The 20561-nt window shown below is 34.4% G+C and overlaps 1 protein-coding gene across 2 annotated transcripts in view; it reads right to left on the bottom strand.

The window, feature by feature from the left end:
- Positions 1–20561, bottom strand: part of IMMP2L (inner mitochondrial membrane peptidase subunit 2) — a 428918-nt gene that overhangs the window by 383002 nt on the left and 25355 nt on the right. For both annotated transcript variants that reach the window (XM_008632754.2, XM_017733118.1), the window contains exon 3: positions 17309–17412. In XM_008632754.2, coding sequence (XP_008630976.2) covers positions 17309–17412 — 104 coding nt within the window. The remainder of the gene's footprint in view (positions 1–17308; positions 17413–20561) is intronic.

The raw sequence follows: 20561 nt of genomic DNA, 5'->3' as shown, positions 1-20561 counted from the left end.
GCTCTGAAGACTGTGTTCAGACTCCCATATAACCCAGCCTGAATTTTACAGAAAGAGCTACTGAGATTTGCAATACTGGCACAATTTTCAGCTAAATCTGAAATTGAAATTTTAAATTAGTAATCAGATGCATGGATTTGTGACATTCCCTGGATGAATAACAAAAAATACCTGATAATTGTTGCTGTTTGCTGCCACAGGAAGTTGTAGAGGAAGTAACATTTAGCAGTTTATGGATCAGCTGTCCCTGAATTTGTTTAAAAAGATGCTGTTCAGGTTCAGGTACTATTTAATGGAAAGAAACATATCCAATGTCTCTTAATGCTGAGGAACTACATAGGGAAGGATACACAGGTAGGGAAACCAACTGACAATTCCCACCTTGTTTTGCCAGTTTTGAAAAGAGATGCTGAAATAAATGTTTTATTTGTCAGAGAGTTCCAGTAAGTAGCCTTATATTTCACAGAATCACAGAATATTGTGTTGGAAGGCACCCACAAAGATCATCAAGTCTGACTCTTAAGTGAATGGCCCATACAGGGATCAAAGCCACAACCTTGGTGTTATCAGCATCACACTTTATCCAACTGAGCCAATTGCAGTGGTCTTGCACTTCTGCTACACCCCAATTTTTGACTGTCTGTATAACTTTGGCAATTGCTGTGCCAAAACCTTAATTTATAAATCTGTGGTTTAAAAGATCTCCCAGCTACCTTTCTACCAGAGCTCTCAACAAGGGACTTCATGTCAAGATTTACTTTGGCTTGCAAAAAGTTGGGGCTAGGCCAATTTTCTCGTATTTGTTCCTAGTTGAAGGTACTGCTTCTTTTAAACCTTCCATACTTAAGAAGAATCTAAATTACTTTGTTTTAAAAGTGTTACTAATTCTAATTTAATTTTATAATTGCATTATAGTGTGGAGTAAAATAAAACACAGTCTTTTTGCTACACGATGCATGTTAGCTCCTGGTAATGTTGCTTTTTCAAGTAAAATCTCTGTAAGGAACTTTTAAGATGCATACAACATAATGTCCTTAAAACCATTTACTGTCTTTAACAGATCACAAGCCCTCATGTAATACTGACACCTCCATAAAATTGTATCAGTAATTTAATGGAGATTTTTCAACTTTCTTGCATCAATTGGCATTCAATTTATCATTCCTTACACTCACTTCACAGGTCTATACTGTATTTTCCAAAAGCTTACCATATTTAAATACCCAAAAGGTTCACCTTAAAAATCCCACAGATTATTACTGACTTATTTTCAGTAAAATTTAAAAAATAGGAAATAGTAATAATACAATGCTTAGTAAATTTACAGACAGGTTGATTACTAATGGGGACAGGTAACCTGAAAAAGACACAGGAAGAAACCAGGAAAGAAGAAGAAATTAAAAGGCGTTATTTGCTCTGACAGAGAAGATAGCTGATTATCCTTATAGCCTTACTTACTTCTGATACTGTTCCATACCCAAGGTTAAATTTAGGTATCAATAAGGGAACTAAGGGTCAGGAGTTCTCAGTACAGTCAATACTATCAATGAAGCTTGGATTTTGATGCCCCATTTCTATGTGAGTTAGAGCTGAATTGCTCTCTATTATACACACTCAATGTTAATGCAGTACACTATTGGTTTAAGATGAATTTTCAGGTTGGATAGTGCCTGAAGCCCCTATACAAAACACTGTCCACTGTTTCAAAGTGCAACAGTCTAATTAAGTAATTAGCTAAACATCTATGTATTTAAATGAAAATATTGCTTTTAATTCTTCACTGGTGTGAGAACTCCCGCATTCTCTTTCAAACCCTCATCAAAAAATACTGCCTGAAAATCCTCTTAGATCAATGTGGTGAGAATCTAATTAAATCAAGTTACTGAACTGTGTCCGTAAACAGTGGTTTTAATTCTGTCAACTTAGTATCACGAATGCCATCCATAAATTTTGTCACATTCACAATAAAAACATGAAAAAGTCACAGTTTCACTACATAATAACTTATGCTCTCTTGTGTGACTTTAATGGGCTCAGTTAGGATAACAGCAGCCAGCCAATTTAAAATTTTCAGGCTTCATTTTGTCAGCATCTGTGATCCAAGGGGTCATTCATTAAATTATGACCTTATTTCTTCTGTGTGGTTTAACAGACAGAGAGGAAGGAAGGGAAAAAAGAAAATAATATTGTAAACACAAGAACAGTATGGATGCTCCCCAATATTATTTAGTTATCTGCATGTATAGCTCATTAATAGATGCTTTATCTCAACAGGATGAAAATTTGACTGTAAAACTGAAGACCCCTGTTGGTCAGCTATCCCAGTCTCCCAAAAGGAGTGTCCAAGATAGGTACAGTGAAAAGTATGAGATGTCATCCTGAAATTTAAGATATAACATAGAAAATATTTTTTCTCAGCATTACTAAATTGCATGTAAATAATGTAAATAATCCTTAAAATTGTATGGTGAAACATATTCAAATGTTTTCATTACTATTTGATCACCTAGTTTAGGAACAAAAGTGAAAAAAATCATATAGAAATATGTTTGTATTCTAATTAAATTACATGTCATTTATTTGGCCCATCATTTAAAATAAAATGTCTAAGTTTAATTGATAAAACTCATTTCTATAAGTGCTCATTTTTCTCCATTGACTAGAGAGAAATTCTGGTGAGTAGGCTTGATTTATGATATCTAACTATTAAAACAACAGAGATAATTGGAGTAAGTTTAATGCAGAAACCCCCCTTGAGGAGACAAAGAAATCTATGTAGAGTTTCTTGAATAATGATGCTTTTGTCTAAAATCAGCATCCCTAGGCATGACAAAATATAGATAAGAATAAAATAATAAGCTAGAGGCTTCATTCTTAAGCCTTCATTAGAGACTTTGGAAACACAAACAAGTCATAAGATGCTATTAAGGAAGGAAACAGGCTTGCTCACTGGCATAAATTTAACAGGTGAACTAGTCTGTTGTAATCTGTTTAAGGAAGTCTTCAATGATGAAGCACAACAAACCAAATAAGCATTACAATAAAGATGTTACAATCTCCTCTCTAGAACTGCTACTGAATAGAGACTCCACCAAATTGCAGCTAGGATCAACAAAAGAAAACAGTGTCAATCATGTAATTTTTTCCTCCATCACAGGCCTGTTCTCAGCTTCCTTGTTTTCCCTCTGCTCTCTCTGTATGTGTTTATTACGGCTCGTTGCAAGAGGCATAATTGACATCCCAAGATTTACGCACTCAAATGAAGTGGAGGATGCAAAGCAGTTCATTTTTCAGGAGCACATTATCTGTGGCTTGGGCATAACCTTGGATACAGATACAACCTAAGCACCAAAACCATTGACTGGAGACAAACCTAAACATGTGTTTCTTTAGCATATAACCTCCATATAAATCCCAGTTACATTGGTTGAAGCAATACAAATTCCCTTCAGCTTATTAGTATCATCCTGAATATAACAACCCAAAACCAGCAAGAAAACAACTTCAGGAAGAGATCTTATTTGCCACAGAATGGGTTGGGTTGAAAGAGACCTTTAAAGGTGACGTACTCCAACCCCTCTGCCACGGGCAGGAAAACACAGGTCAGAATGATTTTTATTTTTTTTAGTGGGCCCTAAATTGAAAAAATTCCTATAAGTATATATCCTATACATGACTAAGATGGTGAATTATCCTCAAATCCGACTAGAGGATTACCATTCTAGAGAGAGGACCTTCAGCTGCTGCATACACACTCCATGCAATCTTATGACATGGATTTTATTTTCAAATACAATAGTGTGTCACTCTAGGATCTAAACCTTTTATATAGACCATAAACACATCTATAAATTAATATATTAAAATAATTTAAATACAATTTAATATATTTGACTTTTTAATAAGGTGTAAAATACATCCATTTAAAATTTTCCCTTTTGCTCTTTTTTAAGCCTTCTGATTTTCTGAACTGTTACAAAATATATATCAGATTTGGATCCTAAGGAGAAAAAGTTGACAATATATTCTGGACTTGTAAGAGCAAAATGGAGATTACAGTCTCTCTTCTCACAGGCAATATGAACCTCATTCACTTTAAGGAATTCCAACAACAAGGATTCCATATCGGTTCTCACCAGCACCAACCATTGCTTTTGTTCCAAGTTACTGAGGCAAAGGAAAAAATTACTGATTTTCATAAAGAACATACACATTTAAGAACTTACACAGTGTATGTGAGTAATATGCTGCAGTCATTCTGCTACTGCATGCCAACTGTTTCAAAATCTGACCTTTGTGTGTCCATAAATGATACTTCACAAATCAATCATGGAATCTGAAATTGTTCTACAAGTATTGTATACACATAATAATCATCATTAAATTATTATGCAATGCTCTAATTTGCCAGTTTGTCTATCATAGATACTTTTAAAAAAAACTATAATGTCACCAATTCATATTTGTTGATATTTTTGGTATTACAGTTCTCAGATTCTGAGTGTGGTTTATTTTCTTCCTAAGTCAGAGATCATTTTGAATATCAGCTATTCATACAAGTCTATGCTAGTTCACCTTTTGTACTTGGATCAAATTTCCATAGCAATCTCCAGAATCAGTTTATTCTTAGAAAATACATGGGAGACCAATCAGGAATATATGAACACAGCAATCATGACCCTGTTGTGTTCAAAAGGGTTCTTCATGAGATAACATTAAATATTGTACAACTTTTAGCTTCATTTAGATGAAGCTCATGATAAAAGCAGTATTGATGTGTTTTATTCGTTCACTTTCTCAACTGCATGTATGAGCCAAAGAACAAAACAATAGAATAATAAAACCTTTACTCAGCCCATTCCAGTATTAGTCATATTACTATTAATAAATCAAAAAGCAGGAGTATAACTGGTAGATTAGAGATACTAAAATTGATTACTTCTAGCCTGAAGTAATGCTCTGTGCTAATAAGAGCAAATGCCCTGTTCTTGTTCCCTGTATACCAGGAGCTGACACATTTGCTAGCTGTGCTGCTACCACCTAGAGAATGTACTTGTTGCTGCCATGTAATACCTCATGAGCTTCAGCAAATAGTATATACAGCTGCACACAGGAATTGAAACAAGCCACACAGAAAAGCTAAATGTAGTTGTTGGCAGAAATTTCTAGAATAGCCCAGGAGGGCTTTTACAAATCAGGACATGAAGAGTCCCTTCAAATCTAAATTTCCCTTGGTGGTTAACTGCCGCTGCATTAGCAAATCTTGTGAACTGGAAAACCTTGCTGAGCTGTCTCGCATATAGTTACGCTGTTGAAATGTGAAGCAACTGTTAAGAGTCTTTGCAAGCTTTAAGTATTTTCAAATATATCAATTCAATCATATATGTATTAGAGAGTGGTATTATGCTATACCTGTTCACTAACCACAGCTAATAGCTGATTAAAACATACATAACAAACATGCAAAAAAAACCTTTTAAGTGTTTTAAAGGAGAAAAGTGTAATCTAGAATTAGCTGAAAAAAACAGTGGAAGACTTTAGAAGGGTGGGAGACAACAGCTCCAAAGCTGCAGACCACAGTCCTCCAGCCTTAAGGTAACCCAACATAAAGTCAACTATTACACTCTATAAATACTTAAATAAACCCCAACCAACTTTATGCATTCACAAACTGTACTCTTTTCAACACCACAAATGGCCACAGGATTGATTACAAATGAGAACTGAAAAAACGAATAAAATTAGAAGGCTGGCTACTCAAAACTCTCTCACAGATGATCACTGAGATAATTTCTCAAAAAGGATAGGCAAAGAGGGAAACAAAGAGGAGAAAATATTCTATATAAACATGCTCACCTGTTTCGATTATAAAAACTAAGAAGTATCTAGAAAAGGTTTCAGATACTAAGATGCACTTTTTTTTCTGCTCAATTTGGGCTCACACACTGAAAGGTCTTTGTTTTGCTAAGTCAGGTTTAACTTAATGTTAGTTAACATATATTTACATCGTAAATTTCTCCCAGTAAGGAATCACTCCAACATTGCACTTTCCCATCACTGTCAGTTTTAAAACATGTCTCTAGATATCATGGGATAACATAAGAGTCTTAGAAGGTTACAAGAGGCCCATGAAAGATTGTTCTTTAAATTTCCTGGCATTGCAAAGTATTTAAAATATGTTGTATTTTGTATAAATAAATGTATGTCAACTATACCAACATTCTCCTTCAGTTATCAAAGGATAACAGACATGCTGTTCCTATGAAGTAGTGGTTATATTAACCTAGAACAATTAGTATTCTTCACAAGTTTTACAACGACATCACCGCTCACAGTGAGGAAAATGTAGTTAACAACAAAGTCTGTGGAAGCTATTTCTATTTTAATCAGAAATGTGACACCATCACATCATAAGCTGCATGGAACAATGAATCTAAATCTCTAATTCTGTCTCATGGATTCAGGTAAGCTGTATCAATTAAGGATACAGAAAATAATTTGTAATAAGTTTTCCCTGGTAATGTTAAACAGGTAAGCCTTTGAACTCAAGCAAAGTGCAAACTAAAACAAATTTGCTGTGGAAAAAATACTACTGTCAGCATCCTATAGGACTGAGGAACACACTGTGTATGATCACGCATTTAAAAATCTTCCAATAGTATTTCTTTACTAAGGTCAAACTCAGCACCAGTTTAAAAATAGCCTGGTCTGAGGGCGAAGGGGATCTTATGCAGACACAAACATCACAGCAGGCCTTCTGGGTGTACAGGATGCTATTATCCTTTGCTTGCTGACAACATACTTCCCTTTATATGGCAAGACCACACTTCTGTCATTACAGTTGCCCTAGTTCTTGAAACATTATTATTCTGAGAATGTCACTAATTTATCCCTTAAAGCAAATATATAAAACAACACATAACACAAGAAATATGCTCACTAGCTATCTCTTTTTTGCCTTAGGATATACACTATTAATTACTGAAACCCTAAATGGCATTATGCTATGGATCGTGGGTTTATGAGAACAATAATTTTCAGTTTTTGCTCCTACCTTTTCCCTTAGTCCAAAATTTTACTTATATACTAATTTTTTTACATTTCACAAAGGTAGCAATAAAACAAGATAGCTACAATAGCAGGGAAAATCAGAGCTGAGTGGTGAGAGAATTGCAGGCTAGACTGTTCTGCTCCATACTGGCAGAAGACACAGGTCAAGTTCAAATCAATTTAAGTTCTATTTATGAAATAAATGAAAAAGATTTTCTTCAATTCTTCCTACATCAAGTCATTCAATTACAGACATGACATGAAAATTTGTGGGTAACCCTTGTCTTCACTTCCAGTGTTCTATCACATTAATTTTTTTGCCTTCATTTTAGATGCCTTTTATACTTTATTCCCGACACATTTTTCTCTGATTTTCAGTCCTTTATGAATGAATCCCGTCAGAATTAATTGAAAATTTAACAAGTGAGCAAACAATTGCTTGTGTACTTTAGCAGGCTCCACTCCTCACTTGAGAATTACTGTCCTCATACATTGGTAAAGCATTTCCCTTGATTGTAGAACGTTAAATATGTGCCAGTCTTCGGACGTCTGCTTGCAGACTGCCACCCACCCCACTGATTGTTTCACCACACACATCTGCCTCAACCTACTCATTGTTTCTCCTTTACAGAATTTACAATCTAGTTATAAAACCCAAATGAAATCTTACCATTCTCTGTATGTTCAGCTATAAACACAACAGGTTTTCAATGCATGGCTGGGTCTTTTAGAAGCAGTTATAAGACAAATATCACAACCACATATACAGAATAAGAGGTTTTTAGAAACTCCACTTCCATGCTATAAAACAAATTAAAAACATCATAATGCATATTGTATACATTAATTGATAATGCTGAATTCTAACCTCGAAAGTTTATAGCTATTATGCCTCATATCTTAAAAGTCCCATTGCTGAAATTCCATTAGATGTAAACAGACAGAATAATTCAGATTGGAAAGGACCTCTCACCTACTTCAGTTCATGGCCAAAACAGATGTAACTGGAAAGGCAAATGAGGGTGCTTGGTTTTTTGTTAGTCCAGTTTCAATTAAGGCTGGAGGTTTCATAGCCTCTCTGACTAATGACCTGGCAATTCTAAATCGGCTTTTTTTTTTCCCATATGTCTACTCAGAATGCCCCTTGTTGCAGTTGTGGCCCCTGTCTCATCCTGCTGTGCATCTCTGAGAGGGACTTTTCTCTGTAACTAATCATCAGATAGACAACTGACAATAAAGTCCCAAATACAAACACATATGCATGTTTTTAAAGCTAAATGTTGTTCAATTGCACTTTTCAGGAACAGCTGATTGCACATAAAAAACTAATGTTACTTTCATCAGTATAATTTCCCTAGAAAATACAATGTTGATAAGGTTAATTATCATTTTAAACCTGATAATTTGCCATTCCCTTGCTTTTGCCTTTGCTAACAGGTTGAAAAAACAGAAAGCAAGGCCAAGACTGTTTATTACATGCAAAGATATTCATGTCCACAATATACTCAGTACAGGTCAAGACCCATGGTTTTTCTTCCAGATTCACCAATTAGATTGGAAATAAATATTTTTCATGTGCAGGCAAAATTCACTTTGTCAGCATATGTGTAGTTAATTGAAAGATTCCTAGAAGTAACATTCTGTAGTTAATATTTATGGTTGCTCATAATACAACTGACTAAACTGGCTTAAGGGAAGTTATTACTGAAAGATACAGAGTTAGCTGTGGCAAAATTTAATCTATAATTTTTCCAAGAACACTATGTTTGAAATACCCTGTAAAATGAAATATTACCTCAATATTTCCCAGATTGTGAACAAAATAAAAAGGCTAAAATGTGTTTAGGTATCTTTTTGATCTTTTTGCATACAAAAAACCAATTTCATTTGCTTACATCCAGAAATATATATATATATATATATCAGGTTTCATCTCCTAAGAAAAATTACTGTATTCTAGGATTCAAGAACTGCTGAATCATACTGTAACATCCCACCTATATTTCTCTGTTAGAGCTCTCATACTACTGCAGGTAGCAGAACTTAGCATTGGAATATGAAAGCCTTGATGCCAAAAAAATGGATCTCTTTGAAAGATAATGGTTTCATATGGAAAAGAAAGAGTAAGCTAATTTCCAGAGTTAATCTACAAAACTAAATCTAAAAAACAAAAAAATTCATTACTCCCTCTCTTCATAAGTATAGAACAACTTCTTCATAATAGGTGAAATAGCATCTTTAGGTCCAAAATGTGTACCATTCACAATTCAAGTAAAGCAATATCAAAGGTAAACGCTTAATATAGTGAGAAGTTTATCTTAAACTGAATCTAGTATTTCATGAATTCAGCACTCAGCATTTCATTAGTGCAGTGGAACCTAAGTTTAAGTACTTTGATTTGTTATCTTCTCTAGGAATCATAGTTGGAACATTGGCTTCACTTTCAAGGGAAGGAAATTACTTTCAACAAAGTATCAGTTTAACAATCCTCTAAAGTGTCAAGGTATCTGATCAGCAGATTAAACAGAGTATGTATTCAGAGCATATATTTTAAAATTATGATCCATCTGTATTTATCATAATCAAAAATACACTTGATCTCAAGTGCAAGAATAACCATATGAATACCCATTAATTTTTTTATCCTATATCATCACAGATTTTCTGTCTGAAATTTATGTAAGAAGGAGGTGTCTAATCTGAATATCCTACAGAGAAAGAGCACTGGAATTCTACATTAGCTACTGAAACTTCCACTGGCACTTCCAGCAATGAGATTGTGTAGCTTATTTCACTGACTTGTAAAACCTTTCCTAGTTCTAAGTACCTACAAGCAATGCCAGTCATAAATAACCAGTAATTACTTCTCAGCAGTTGGAAATGTACTGAGAAAAAAGGTATCAAATATTTTCCTATCAGAGTTGTCGAACTCTCTTAAGGTTCAAGGAAAAAAGGTTCAGGAAACATATACTGTTACCTTTCTCTGCATACATGGCAGCAGATTCTGCTATAGCAGAGCATATTCCTAACATCTAAATTATAAATATTTCAAAAGGTGAAAGTGACATTTTTCTAAACCAAGACAGGTTTCAAGCTCCTTTTGCTCAACATGACCTTCACAGGGCAGTCAGCCATCACACTGTAAGGCAGAGTTACAGGATCAGAGAGAGCTTTCCAGCCAACCAAATCACCTCTGCAATTGCTGCAACATTCCAAGCAGCTGGCCACTTAGACCCAGGACCTCCAATATACTGTGACTGCCCATCATCTAGAAGAGCATAAAAAACTATTCAATGCTGTTCCATTTTCTATTGAATTTCAATTGAAAAGGTAAGAAATATGTCATTTGGTAAAACAGGTTTTTTCCTCTTCTTCATATGCCTGATCATTAAAAGGTGAAGCAAAAATAATTAAATTGAATTAATAAATCAGTTAATTTTGAGATTGAAAATTACTGTTAACACTCCTCCAACAGCAGAATATAGGGCCTCCTTATGTATCAATTAGCTGCAAACACCTGATCATCTTACACTGTGAAGATCACAGCACAACCAGTTTTTCTCACATCTTTCTCACTTTCCCAAGAATCAGACATACATATATTTTTGTTTAACTTCAAATTAATTTGTTTTTATTATTTACATCCTAACCTAGCTGAGTTGCAACACAACTATAACTCTCAGTTATTTCAGTGTAAATACAGGTAAGTCAATATACTTATCAGTGTATACAGTACCAATTCAGTAGCATCAAAATTAAAGCTGTTCTACACAGGATAGCTACAGATCTGTATTCCTTTTTTTAAAGTATTTTGCTTCTGAGGTGGGCAAGACTGTAATCTCCCTCCACTTTCACTAGAATGGGTCTTAAAGAAATTTTATGCTACTTACCTCAGCAGTAAATTCAATCAAATATCACAGACTGTGCATCTGACTTTAATTATTTTTGTCAAGTCTCTCAATGCTGCATTTTAAGTGAAACACAAAGACTATATTATATGCAGGAAAACTAAGAACAAACAAACAAACAAACCAAACCCAAAACCTAAAACAAACCTCAACACCACAACCAAATACACACCCCCAAAACCTACCAGCAAAAGACACAGCAACAGTGATTTATAGTTTTCCAAAGTTGCACTCTTCGGCCACTATAAGAGCAAGTCCTCAGACAAGAATGGATGGAATTATCTTATGAACAGTCATTAAGATTAAACAATTTACTAACTAATTTTAAACAAAATTTCTGATCACCACCCCAATGTCTAATTTCTTCATGGCATTCTAACTAGAACAAAAAAAAAAATATTCAAATAATGGTCTGTTATTAGACCTCAACATTTGCCTCTAGAGCCAAATTATTGATCTTATAGCAAGGTTCTAGACCCACTTATATCTTATCAAGTTCCTGATGTAATTTAATAATTTTATCTGACATACATTACTGTGATTAAACAACAATTTCTTCTTATTATTTAATTAACAGCTGATCACATTCTGGACTATGTTAGCTTCATGTATATAAGGTTCATGTCTGCTTTTGTCCAATCAGCTTAACTGGGTAATCAGTGAAGTGGATTTAGTAAACTTGCGATGTAGTATTCTAATAGATACTCTAATAAATATTCAGCGAGCAACAGTTTGTTTCTTAATTCAACAGCAAGGTACTTAATTCAATAGCAAGACCAATAAAATCAAAATCACCCAGAATATGAAGTTCTCACAGCACCACTTAAAACACTACAGTACTCTTACAAACCAATCAATCAACACCTTTTTCACAAATGGCAAAGGCCATCTGACTTCCCCATCATTAACTTTTTAAAAATAAATATAGTTATTTTTAAATGTCCAAATTGCAATTTAACCACTAAACAATCTGTAAGCTTTAACATCCATTTATGTGACTTCTTGGCCTAAAGAGTCTAGCCAAACTCTTTCCAGCAGTGATTCTTGCAATAAAATCTTGTAAACTTCCTGGTCATATCCATAGACTTTAAATTAAACAACCATAACTTTAACCACAACTTCTTTCCTCCACAACTGCTCAGTTTCCACAGTATTGCAATTGCCTATTAAACCCACCCTAAGCACTTCATAATAAAACCAAGGATAGTGTACAGTATCTGAAAAGTTTCCTTAGAAAAAGGATTTTACTTTATAAATAGAAGATGCAAGGCTTTCCTTCACCAACAGTACTAACACACTCCTATATAGTATGATACCCACTCCAAGAATAGATTGTAACACAGATAATAAAAGTAGAACTACATATTTGATTTTTATCAAGAAAAGACATGAGAGTATTTTTTTCCCAGCTAAAAGAACAGAATAGGAAAAGATTTTCCGAGGTCACTGAGGCACAGAAACTAAAGTGATTATTTAGCTTCTGTGTCAGCACAACCTCCTTTGCAGTGTCCTACCTGCCAGAAGACAGATGAGTTGGTACAGAGACCTAAGTACAAACAAAAATAGAATAGAAATTGGAAGACTTGAGAAGGCCAAGCAGAGGTATTCGTAAAAGGTTGTCCAGTATTTTAGTCAGAAAGCTTTCTTAAACTCAGTGCAAGAACCATTATACCATTCATGTTGTATCTATCAGAATTTCATAATTACAACTAATTCTAATTCAAGGCAGTTCCTTCAGTAAGTACCTTCTTACTGATATTTATTTTACTAAGCTAGTCTCAATAATGAAATTCCAATTAGTGATCTTCTATGAATAGCATATATTCAGTTTTCCCCATTTGAGAACACTTTTGTTTTCATCAAACAGGACTACATTTCTTCAAAAATTGGATTATTCAGATTTGTGTGTATAGGCTGAAACTTGTTGAACCATCACATAAAATCATCATCACAATTATCTGTTCCAGTTCTCGTTTCTGAAAAGATGCCAGTGAGGGACACAGCCGCAGAAACAACCTCCCATGCAGTACTTTGATTCATCCTCCAGAATGATGATTTGCACTGGATTTTTCAAAAATCAAACTCACATAAATGCTTAGCCGTTTACCCAAATTAAAGGAGTTTACTGAAGAGTCTGACCATAATCTTACAGTCAGAGGAAGCAGTGACATAAGCCACTTAATATCCTTCATAAGGATAATAAGGATAGGAGACAAGAAGTATGATTTAGGTTTTTTTTTAATGCCAAGGAATTTTCTGTGTAGAAAGTTGGGTCTGTATTTAAAGCAATTACACTCCTATATGAGAACTCAAAAGAAGCTGACAAAATATACAACACTTATTTCCTTATTTTTAGAGCTGACCTTTAAAAACATGTTCTTAAAAATACTGCCCATTTAGATATAGTTCAAACTTTTAAAAGCATGTTACCATTAAGAATGTACAGAACAAACACCATGGTTCTCTTTTTCTTCGCTCAGATTAAATTAGCATCACTATTTTTATTTGACACATAAGAACAAATTCTAAATTAGAATGGAGGGACACCTGGCAACCTATCCAGCAAATAGGTTCCTGCTCTCAGTCAAACCTTGGAGAAGGTGTTCTCTCTATTACAGACATGGCACAACCTCTAAATTAACCTCCAAGTTTTGACCTCAAGGTTAAAATTAGTGCCTGTGAATATTTACAACTTCGACTTTTTATCATTCAGAAATATAAGCACCAACTTTTTACTACATTAAGACAGGAATTTTGGAATAAAAAGACTGTATGATTGTAGAATCAGGACAGGAGGTTTTCCATAAAGGCAACGAAAACTAATTCTACACCTAGAAATCACTCTTTGGCAACATCTTTTTACAATGCCTGCATTTGTACATAGTAAAAAAGAAATTATATACAGGTGAAGTTGGCAAAAATGTCTCTCAATCCACAATAGAAGAGCATTATCTCTCTTAAGTACTGGGAAGTGCAGCTGCAGCATGCATTCCCAAGGAACTGCATGAGCTGTACAACCCCCTGTGATGCATACGGCTCCAGCTACAATGTTGCTGGCACTCAAACTTTACAGATCAAAACCAGCTGAGAGAACACTACGTATCTTATAACTCATTCTGCAATATCTGATAAAGTTCTACACAACTGTTGAGATCTACCTCAGCTAAGCTCTTACAAAACAAAATGCCTGTTTCAACACAAAAGTTATTGAAAAATCACAGTCTGCCTGGCAAAAGCATGCATTCGTCTTTGAAAGATGATCTCATGTGCCACATGACTATTTTTTCTCTTTGAAGACAAATAAATGCATTCCCAAAACTTAAAATATAATGCACTTTTTTTTAATCCATTTAAGGGATGGAAAGGTAGTATTCTGGAACACAGAATAATAGAAATTACTTAAATTACTTTAAAATTATTCCTGTTTTGATTTTCAATTTATTAAGTCACAGTAATATAGCAGTACCTAAATTAAGCACTCAAGAAAGTGACCAAGTTAAGAATGATAACATTTTGCTTAGTTCTGAATCAACTTAAAATTGTGAGTTCAAAAGTTACAACATGTAACATTGAGCTCTCCTAAATCTGGTATCAATAAAAATGAGTTCAAGCTAAAGGGAAAAAATACTCTGAAGGCTGAGGTAAGATATAACTATTTGTAAAACACTAAACTGCAATTGAAGAAATAATTTTTTGCTACCAACTTATTCTCTCCATTGGTTTTACCTGACTCTAATTTAATATTTTTAAAGACTAATGCCATTCTATATATTTTTTCTAAAACAAGGTAAATGCACATGTGTGCACAAAGTGGCTGATTTTACAGCTGTAGGTGAGATGAGTAGTTCAACTATATCAGATACAGAGACCAAGATGACAGAAACACATGAAATCTTCCCTCAGTACCTTTACTAGGTATAAACACCAACAAGTACTAGGGGGCAGGGTGTTCATCTGCAATCAAAGTCATAGAATAAAAATATATATGTTTATCAAGAACTACATTGGACAACAGAGGAAAAACTTTTGGATCTGTAAGCAGTATCAGAATCATAACCACAGGCTCACTGATTCTCTTTTGGGGCATCCAGGACCACCAAGACCAACTCATCTCTTGCTTCCTTCATACCATCAGAGATATCATGTCACTCTGGATGGCTGCTGTTTCTACCACAATTCCTAAAGGGACTGTTGAGATTCCAACTAGCAAAGTCCAGTGTAAGTAGAGCGACAACAGCCAAAACCTGGAGCAAAGAGATGAGTTTGGATGGCCCTGGTCAAGCTGCCATGAAGGAATATTTGACTTCAGCTCTTGTTCTGCAAAAGCCCACCCTTCGGCAACCTCTAAATTATCTTCTGCTATGACTTGGCAAAGAGGAGACAGTGAACAAGTGTAAAGCAGCCAAAAAGGATACAAAACAAAGGTTTACATATCCATTTGCCTATCTCAGTCACACCAACACTTTCTCAACTGAATTTCTGACAAGAACAGTAAAGGAGCACCTGATGGGAGACTGGCCTTCCCTGTTCATGCCTTACCTAAGTCAGACTCTGAGGACCAGCAAGTAAAATTCATGCATATATGTGAGTTCTAGAAATCACAGGTAAACAATCAAAATGAAAAAGATGAAAGTATTAACCCATTTACACAATAAAAGCATTGTATAGCAAAATTAAGTCTCAAAAACTGACAAGTACAAAATCACATCCAGATACTATAACCTGCAAGACTTTACCACACAATTTAAAACTTAACAATACTGTGAGGAAGCAGGCCAAAACTGCTTCTAACAAACCCATATCATGAGGTACTTAACTTAGAAGTTGTTACTGATATAGGTAAACATTGAAGGATATTTTATATTAAAACTACCCAATAGATTATCTTTACGTTATTTAACTTCCTTTGTATCAATCTTAAAATGCTTTTGGAATTCTCTGATCTGATTATCCAGTGGACTTCCCAAAGACTAAGAAAAACTTCAGTACAGTGCACAAATACAACTTCTTCTATGTGGGTGTACATAAACTCCACTATGATTAGGCAAAAGTTTCCAAACCTACAAAAATCCCCACAGCATCTAAAATACTAGTTATCATGCTCAAACATACAGCAAAGTGAAAATAACCAATGAAGATGGCTCAGACAGAACCATGAACATTCAAGATGTATAATAAGAATGAAGCTATTAATTTTGTTTTCTGATCAGACTACGTGTTCATTTTCTGTTCAGTCTATTAATTTCTAATCAGTTATACTGACTCTTTTAAACAATCACCAGAGCATGACTTTGGCAGAGGAATGCACACACAGGAAGAATCACATTTTACAGCAATCATTAAATGACCTGAAGTTGGAGTCCTTTGGCAATATTCTGTGTAGCAAACATGAATAAATTCGTATTTGTAGCTAGACTATTTACAGAAGATTTTACATAACAGAAAATGAGACAGATCACAATGCAAATTTTAAGTGTTTAACAAAAGAAGAATACATGAGAGAGTTGGCTTTAAGAGCTGGTAGTGAAAATTGTCTTACAAATTACCACTACAGTGAAGAGGTAGGCAAAAAAATGGGACAATTAGAAAAGATATATGACAAAAAGGCAGGCAGATAATATGGCTTCCAAAGACATTTCTGTTACAATCTACATATTGTGCATTTCACTTACAAAACTAAAACCATAAGCTTAAACTCTCCAAGCATAGAGTATGAGTATGTATTATATCCCTGTGTCAGTTATGAGCACTTTGACATTCTATTTCTATATTATATTAAGGCTGAAATGGAGTTTCTGTCCTCTGTTAGACTTGAATATTTTCAACAGCGAAACACTGCCACCTTTTGGCTTGATACATAGACCTCCCAATTTTAAATGCAGAATTATACTTTTTGCTCCATTTGTCCTTCATGGAGGTGGTTGAATTCTTGTGATCTTATCTGAAATTTTATTCAGTAGACATACTTCACCAGGAAGAAAAACATACAGCATTAGTTGATACAGAAAGTTTTTCTCATAAGTACATAACCAAGCAACTTAAAACTATACTCCTTTAAGCCACATAATGTTTTATCTATTTTCTATCTCACAACTCTTTGTTCTTGGAAGTTTTGGTACACATACACACTGTATCACATGATATCTTGCATTTCATGCCTTTCAAGTAAAAACTTGGTAATGCATTCTTTGAGCATCTGAGTTTTGAAAACAGATGATAGAAATAACAATAATGCATTATTAAAAATGTTATGTTACTTGCTCATGTATATAGCTACATTATTGTAGATGGAATACCGATGGTTCAACATCTATATAAGCATGTATTGAAAGGTATGCAAAATTACTTACACCAGTGACACAATGTCCCCACGTTGTACATCATAATTTCTAATGCTCCAGTGGTTTAAGAGTACTACATCAGATGCTTGTCTTCCCCCAGGATTCAAAGAAGGCTGAGAGAAGGGGAGAAAAAAAAACATATTTAGAGCTAGATTCCCTTTATCAATCTTCCACCGAATTGTCTTTCCATCAACAGGTGAAATCCACTAAAATCCATAAAAACATACCCACTTACTGTAAGAGGCCAAGAATCTGTTGTATTACAGGAAATACATTTCTTCATTAAATGACATGTTAAATATCATTAATTTATGACAAACTATAGTTCACATATTTCAATGCACTACTGCATGCAAATCAAATTACATGGGATACATACTTTTGGCCAGCCTGATGAAAAGAAGGGATTGCCTTTACTGTTTATCATTTAATATTAAAATCAAAGGACAACCAAGTACACTAATTCCCAGGGGAAAAAAACAAACAAGCAAACAAACTTTTTGCAGGCATCTTACTGTTTATAAAAGCATAATACACTAAAAATGAAATATGTACTTGTAACAATACTAATCTCAGCATCCTTTGCAAAGGGGAAAAACAAGCCCTATACCTACAGCACACACTGACACTGGCAATAAATGTGGGCCCTCCATAACAAGACACATAAAGGCATGAATTAAAATAACCAAGTAATTAATGCATAATTAGGAGGTACATCCAATCACCCAAAATTATTTTGTGCGATAACTCACAGCTGATACTTAGGAAAGATCTAAATGAGTGTTCTCACAGTTTTTGTATCAAATAAACTTATATCAACTGCATCTTACAGAGAAATACACCAGGTAGTTACAGTACTGCCCTAGTTGCACTATCCCACTTGACTTCTATTTTTTTCTGCATTTAAACAAAGGAAATACCTTAGAATTGAAACACATTTAGATATTGTATAAGCTTTTTAACTTAAAGCATGCTAAATGCATTTTTAACAATAGCTGATGTCATTTTGACATATATGAGTGGATATCCAACTCATTATACATTAGAATTGTGCTTGAGAAAAATACTATGGTGTTGGCTTTTTTTCCTTCTCTCTCACAAAAAAAAACCCTGACAAATGTGCAGACAATAATACTATTTTGTTAGAAGAAACTGAAGGAAAACTAGGGAGACAACTTTCCATTTACATCAATAATTACTATTGTCTGTTAAAAAAAATAAAAGGCTAAATCCTTCAGCAAGCCTTTCTCTGTTGTAAATAACACAAATTGAGATTCCACAACAAACAAGTATAGAAACAATACAACTTATTCCTCATTATATTTTTACTAGTAGTAAGGTTTAAGGTCTAGAAAAATCAAAATACAACTTCTACAAAAGCAGTCAACAAATAAGGTCACAAGGGCTTTTCATAAGAAACAGAGTAACACAGAGGCTTCTTCCTTCTAGTCTGAAGCATTATAACTTCTTTGCTCAAGTTTTTGGCATAAAAGCCTGCTACAAAGGAGGCACACAGGTCTTAATGTAAGCTGTGGTGCAGAAGCCACAAAACATTACTCTTTCTAATTACTAACTAATCTAATGCTAAAAGCATGCAAATTGAGATCCCCAGCCATATGATGAAGCCTCATAGGACATGAGGTTCCATAAGTAGGAGGGTAAAAACATGCCCTTTTACTATAAATAATGATTAACTTGATAGTTGTTATGCTGCTAGTGAAGGTCACAACTTATTTGCTTGTAGCTTGGGGAGCACAAAGAATATTCACATGAGCTTACAGGCTTAGGTACAGTAATCCTAATAATAAAGTTAGGAGAAACTGCCACTGAATAATTACAACTGCTATTATGCATAATGGAATAGAATATTCAGTACTGTTTGCTGCAGAAACATGAATGCTTTGTCAGAGATCACTGGTCAGGCCACTTCCTATAATCCTTGGTATTGAACTGTTTGCAATAGAACTTGCACATACAGCTGCACATATGCTGTCATCTTCTATCCCACTTGAAAACACTCAATTTGATTGAATGAATTTACAAATTCATATATCCATGGGGGTTTCCTTTTCCACATCGTTGTGTATGAGGTGTTCATAATACCAGACAAGCAACGAAACTCAACAAAAAAAACCCCATAAATCAGTATCAAGATGTCCATATGACAACAAAACATATAAAAGTATACAACCCGCAGCACAAGAAGTCACACACAAAAAATCCACAACAGGCAATTAAGAAATCTTATTACCAGTTATTTGTGTCACTTACATTTCATGTTGTAGACAGATTACAACTCACTAGAAACCCACTATTAGTAGAATGCTAGATGAGTACATCAATCTAAAATTCTAAGCAACCAAACTACCTCGTGATGATTTAAAAACCCAGTACATTTGGAAAGAAAAGAGAAAGTAATGAAACTACTAAAACTTAAAATTATAAACTGCAATAGTTCACTGCTATTCCCTATAGGTTAGTTAATACACATATACACTGAAGTCAGCACAACTGAAATTATGACAGGTGGCTGAAAGCACTGAAAAACACAAAATCAGCTTGAGACAATGGAACACATGAAGTCTGTCTAAATTGATTGGGTCAGAAAATTTGTATTTTCCTTAGAAGCTTTATTCATATGCTTGCCAGGGTGTCAAAAAGCATTCCCATCATCAGTAACTATGAAGCAGCAGTAAGGCTGGTCCAGAACAAAAGGAGAAAGTGTGGGGGGAGAGAGAGCGCACAGCAGAGAACAAGAGTAGGAGAGCAAACATGACACAGAAAGATTTATTTCTTGCTTCTTGTCAAAACTTTTAATTTCAGGCTCAGCAGGAGCCACAATTATGAGTACACAAAGCCTACTAGACATTTTAGAGGTCTATTACAAACTAATTCTTGGGAATCTTACCATGGTATCAAATTGAGACAATAAGGTACCACTAGAAGCATGTGATTGAGGGATCCAATCTGACTACAAACTGATTGAACTTCAGTCTTCCTTATACCTACAGCTGTCAGATACATTTAACGCAGATCACTCTCCAAAGAACACAGTTAACAGACAGAATTGCAACACAATCAGTACTCCTTCAAGCTACTCTTAAAGACAGGGATATATATTCCTTATAATTGTGCCCCTGTCAGACTTGCTTAGACGTCTAATAAATCTTGGCAAGGAAATTAGTATTTTATTAAAAGCACTAGGATTTTTTTTTTTTTTTCTTTTTTTTTTTTTTTTTTTTGTATTTTAAAAACATTTTAT

This window comes from Corvus brachyrhynchos, unplaced genomic scaffold (genome assembly GCF_000691975.1).
Source record: "Corvus brachyrhynchos isolate BGI_N302 unplaced genomic scaffold, ASM69197v1 scaffold32, whole genome shotgun sequence".
Classification (NCBI taxonomy): domain Eukaryota; kingdom Metazoa; phylum Chordata; class Aves; order Passeriformes; family Corvidae; genus Corvus; species Corvus brachyrhynchos.
This window is presented reverse-complemented; position numbering and strand designations above follow the sequence as displayed.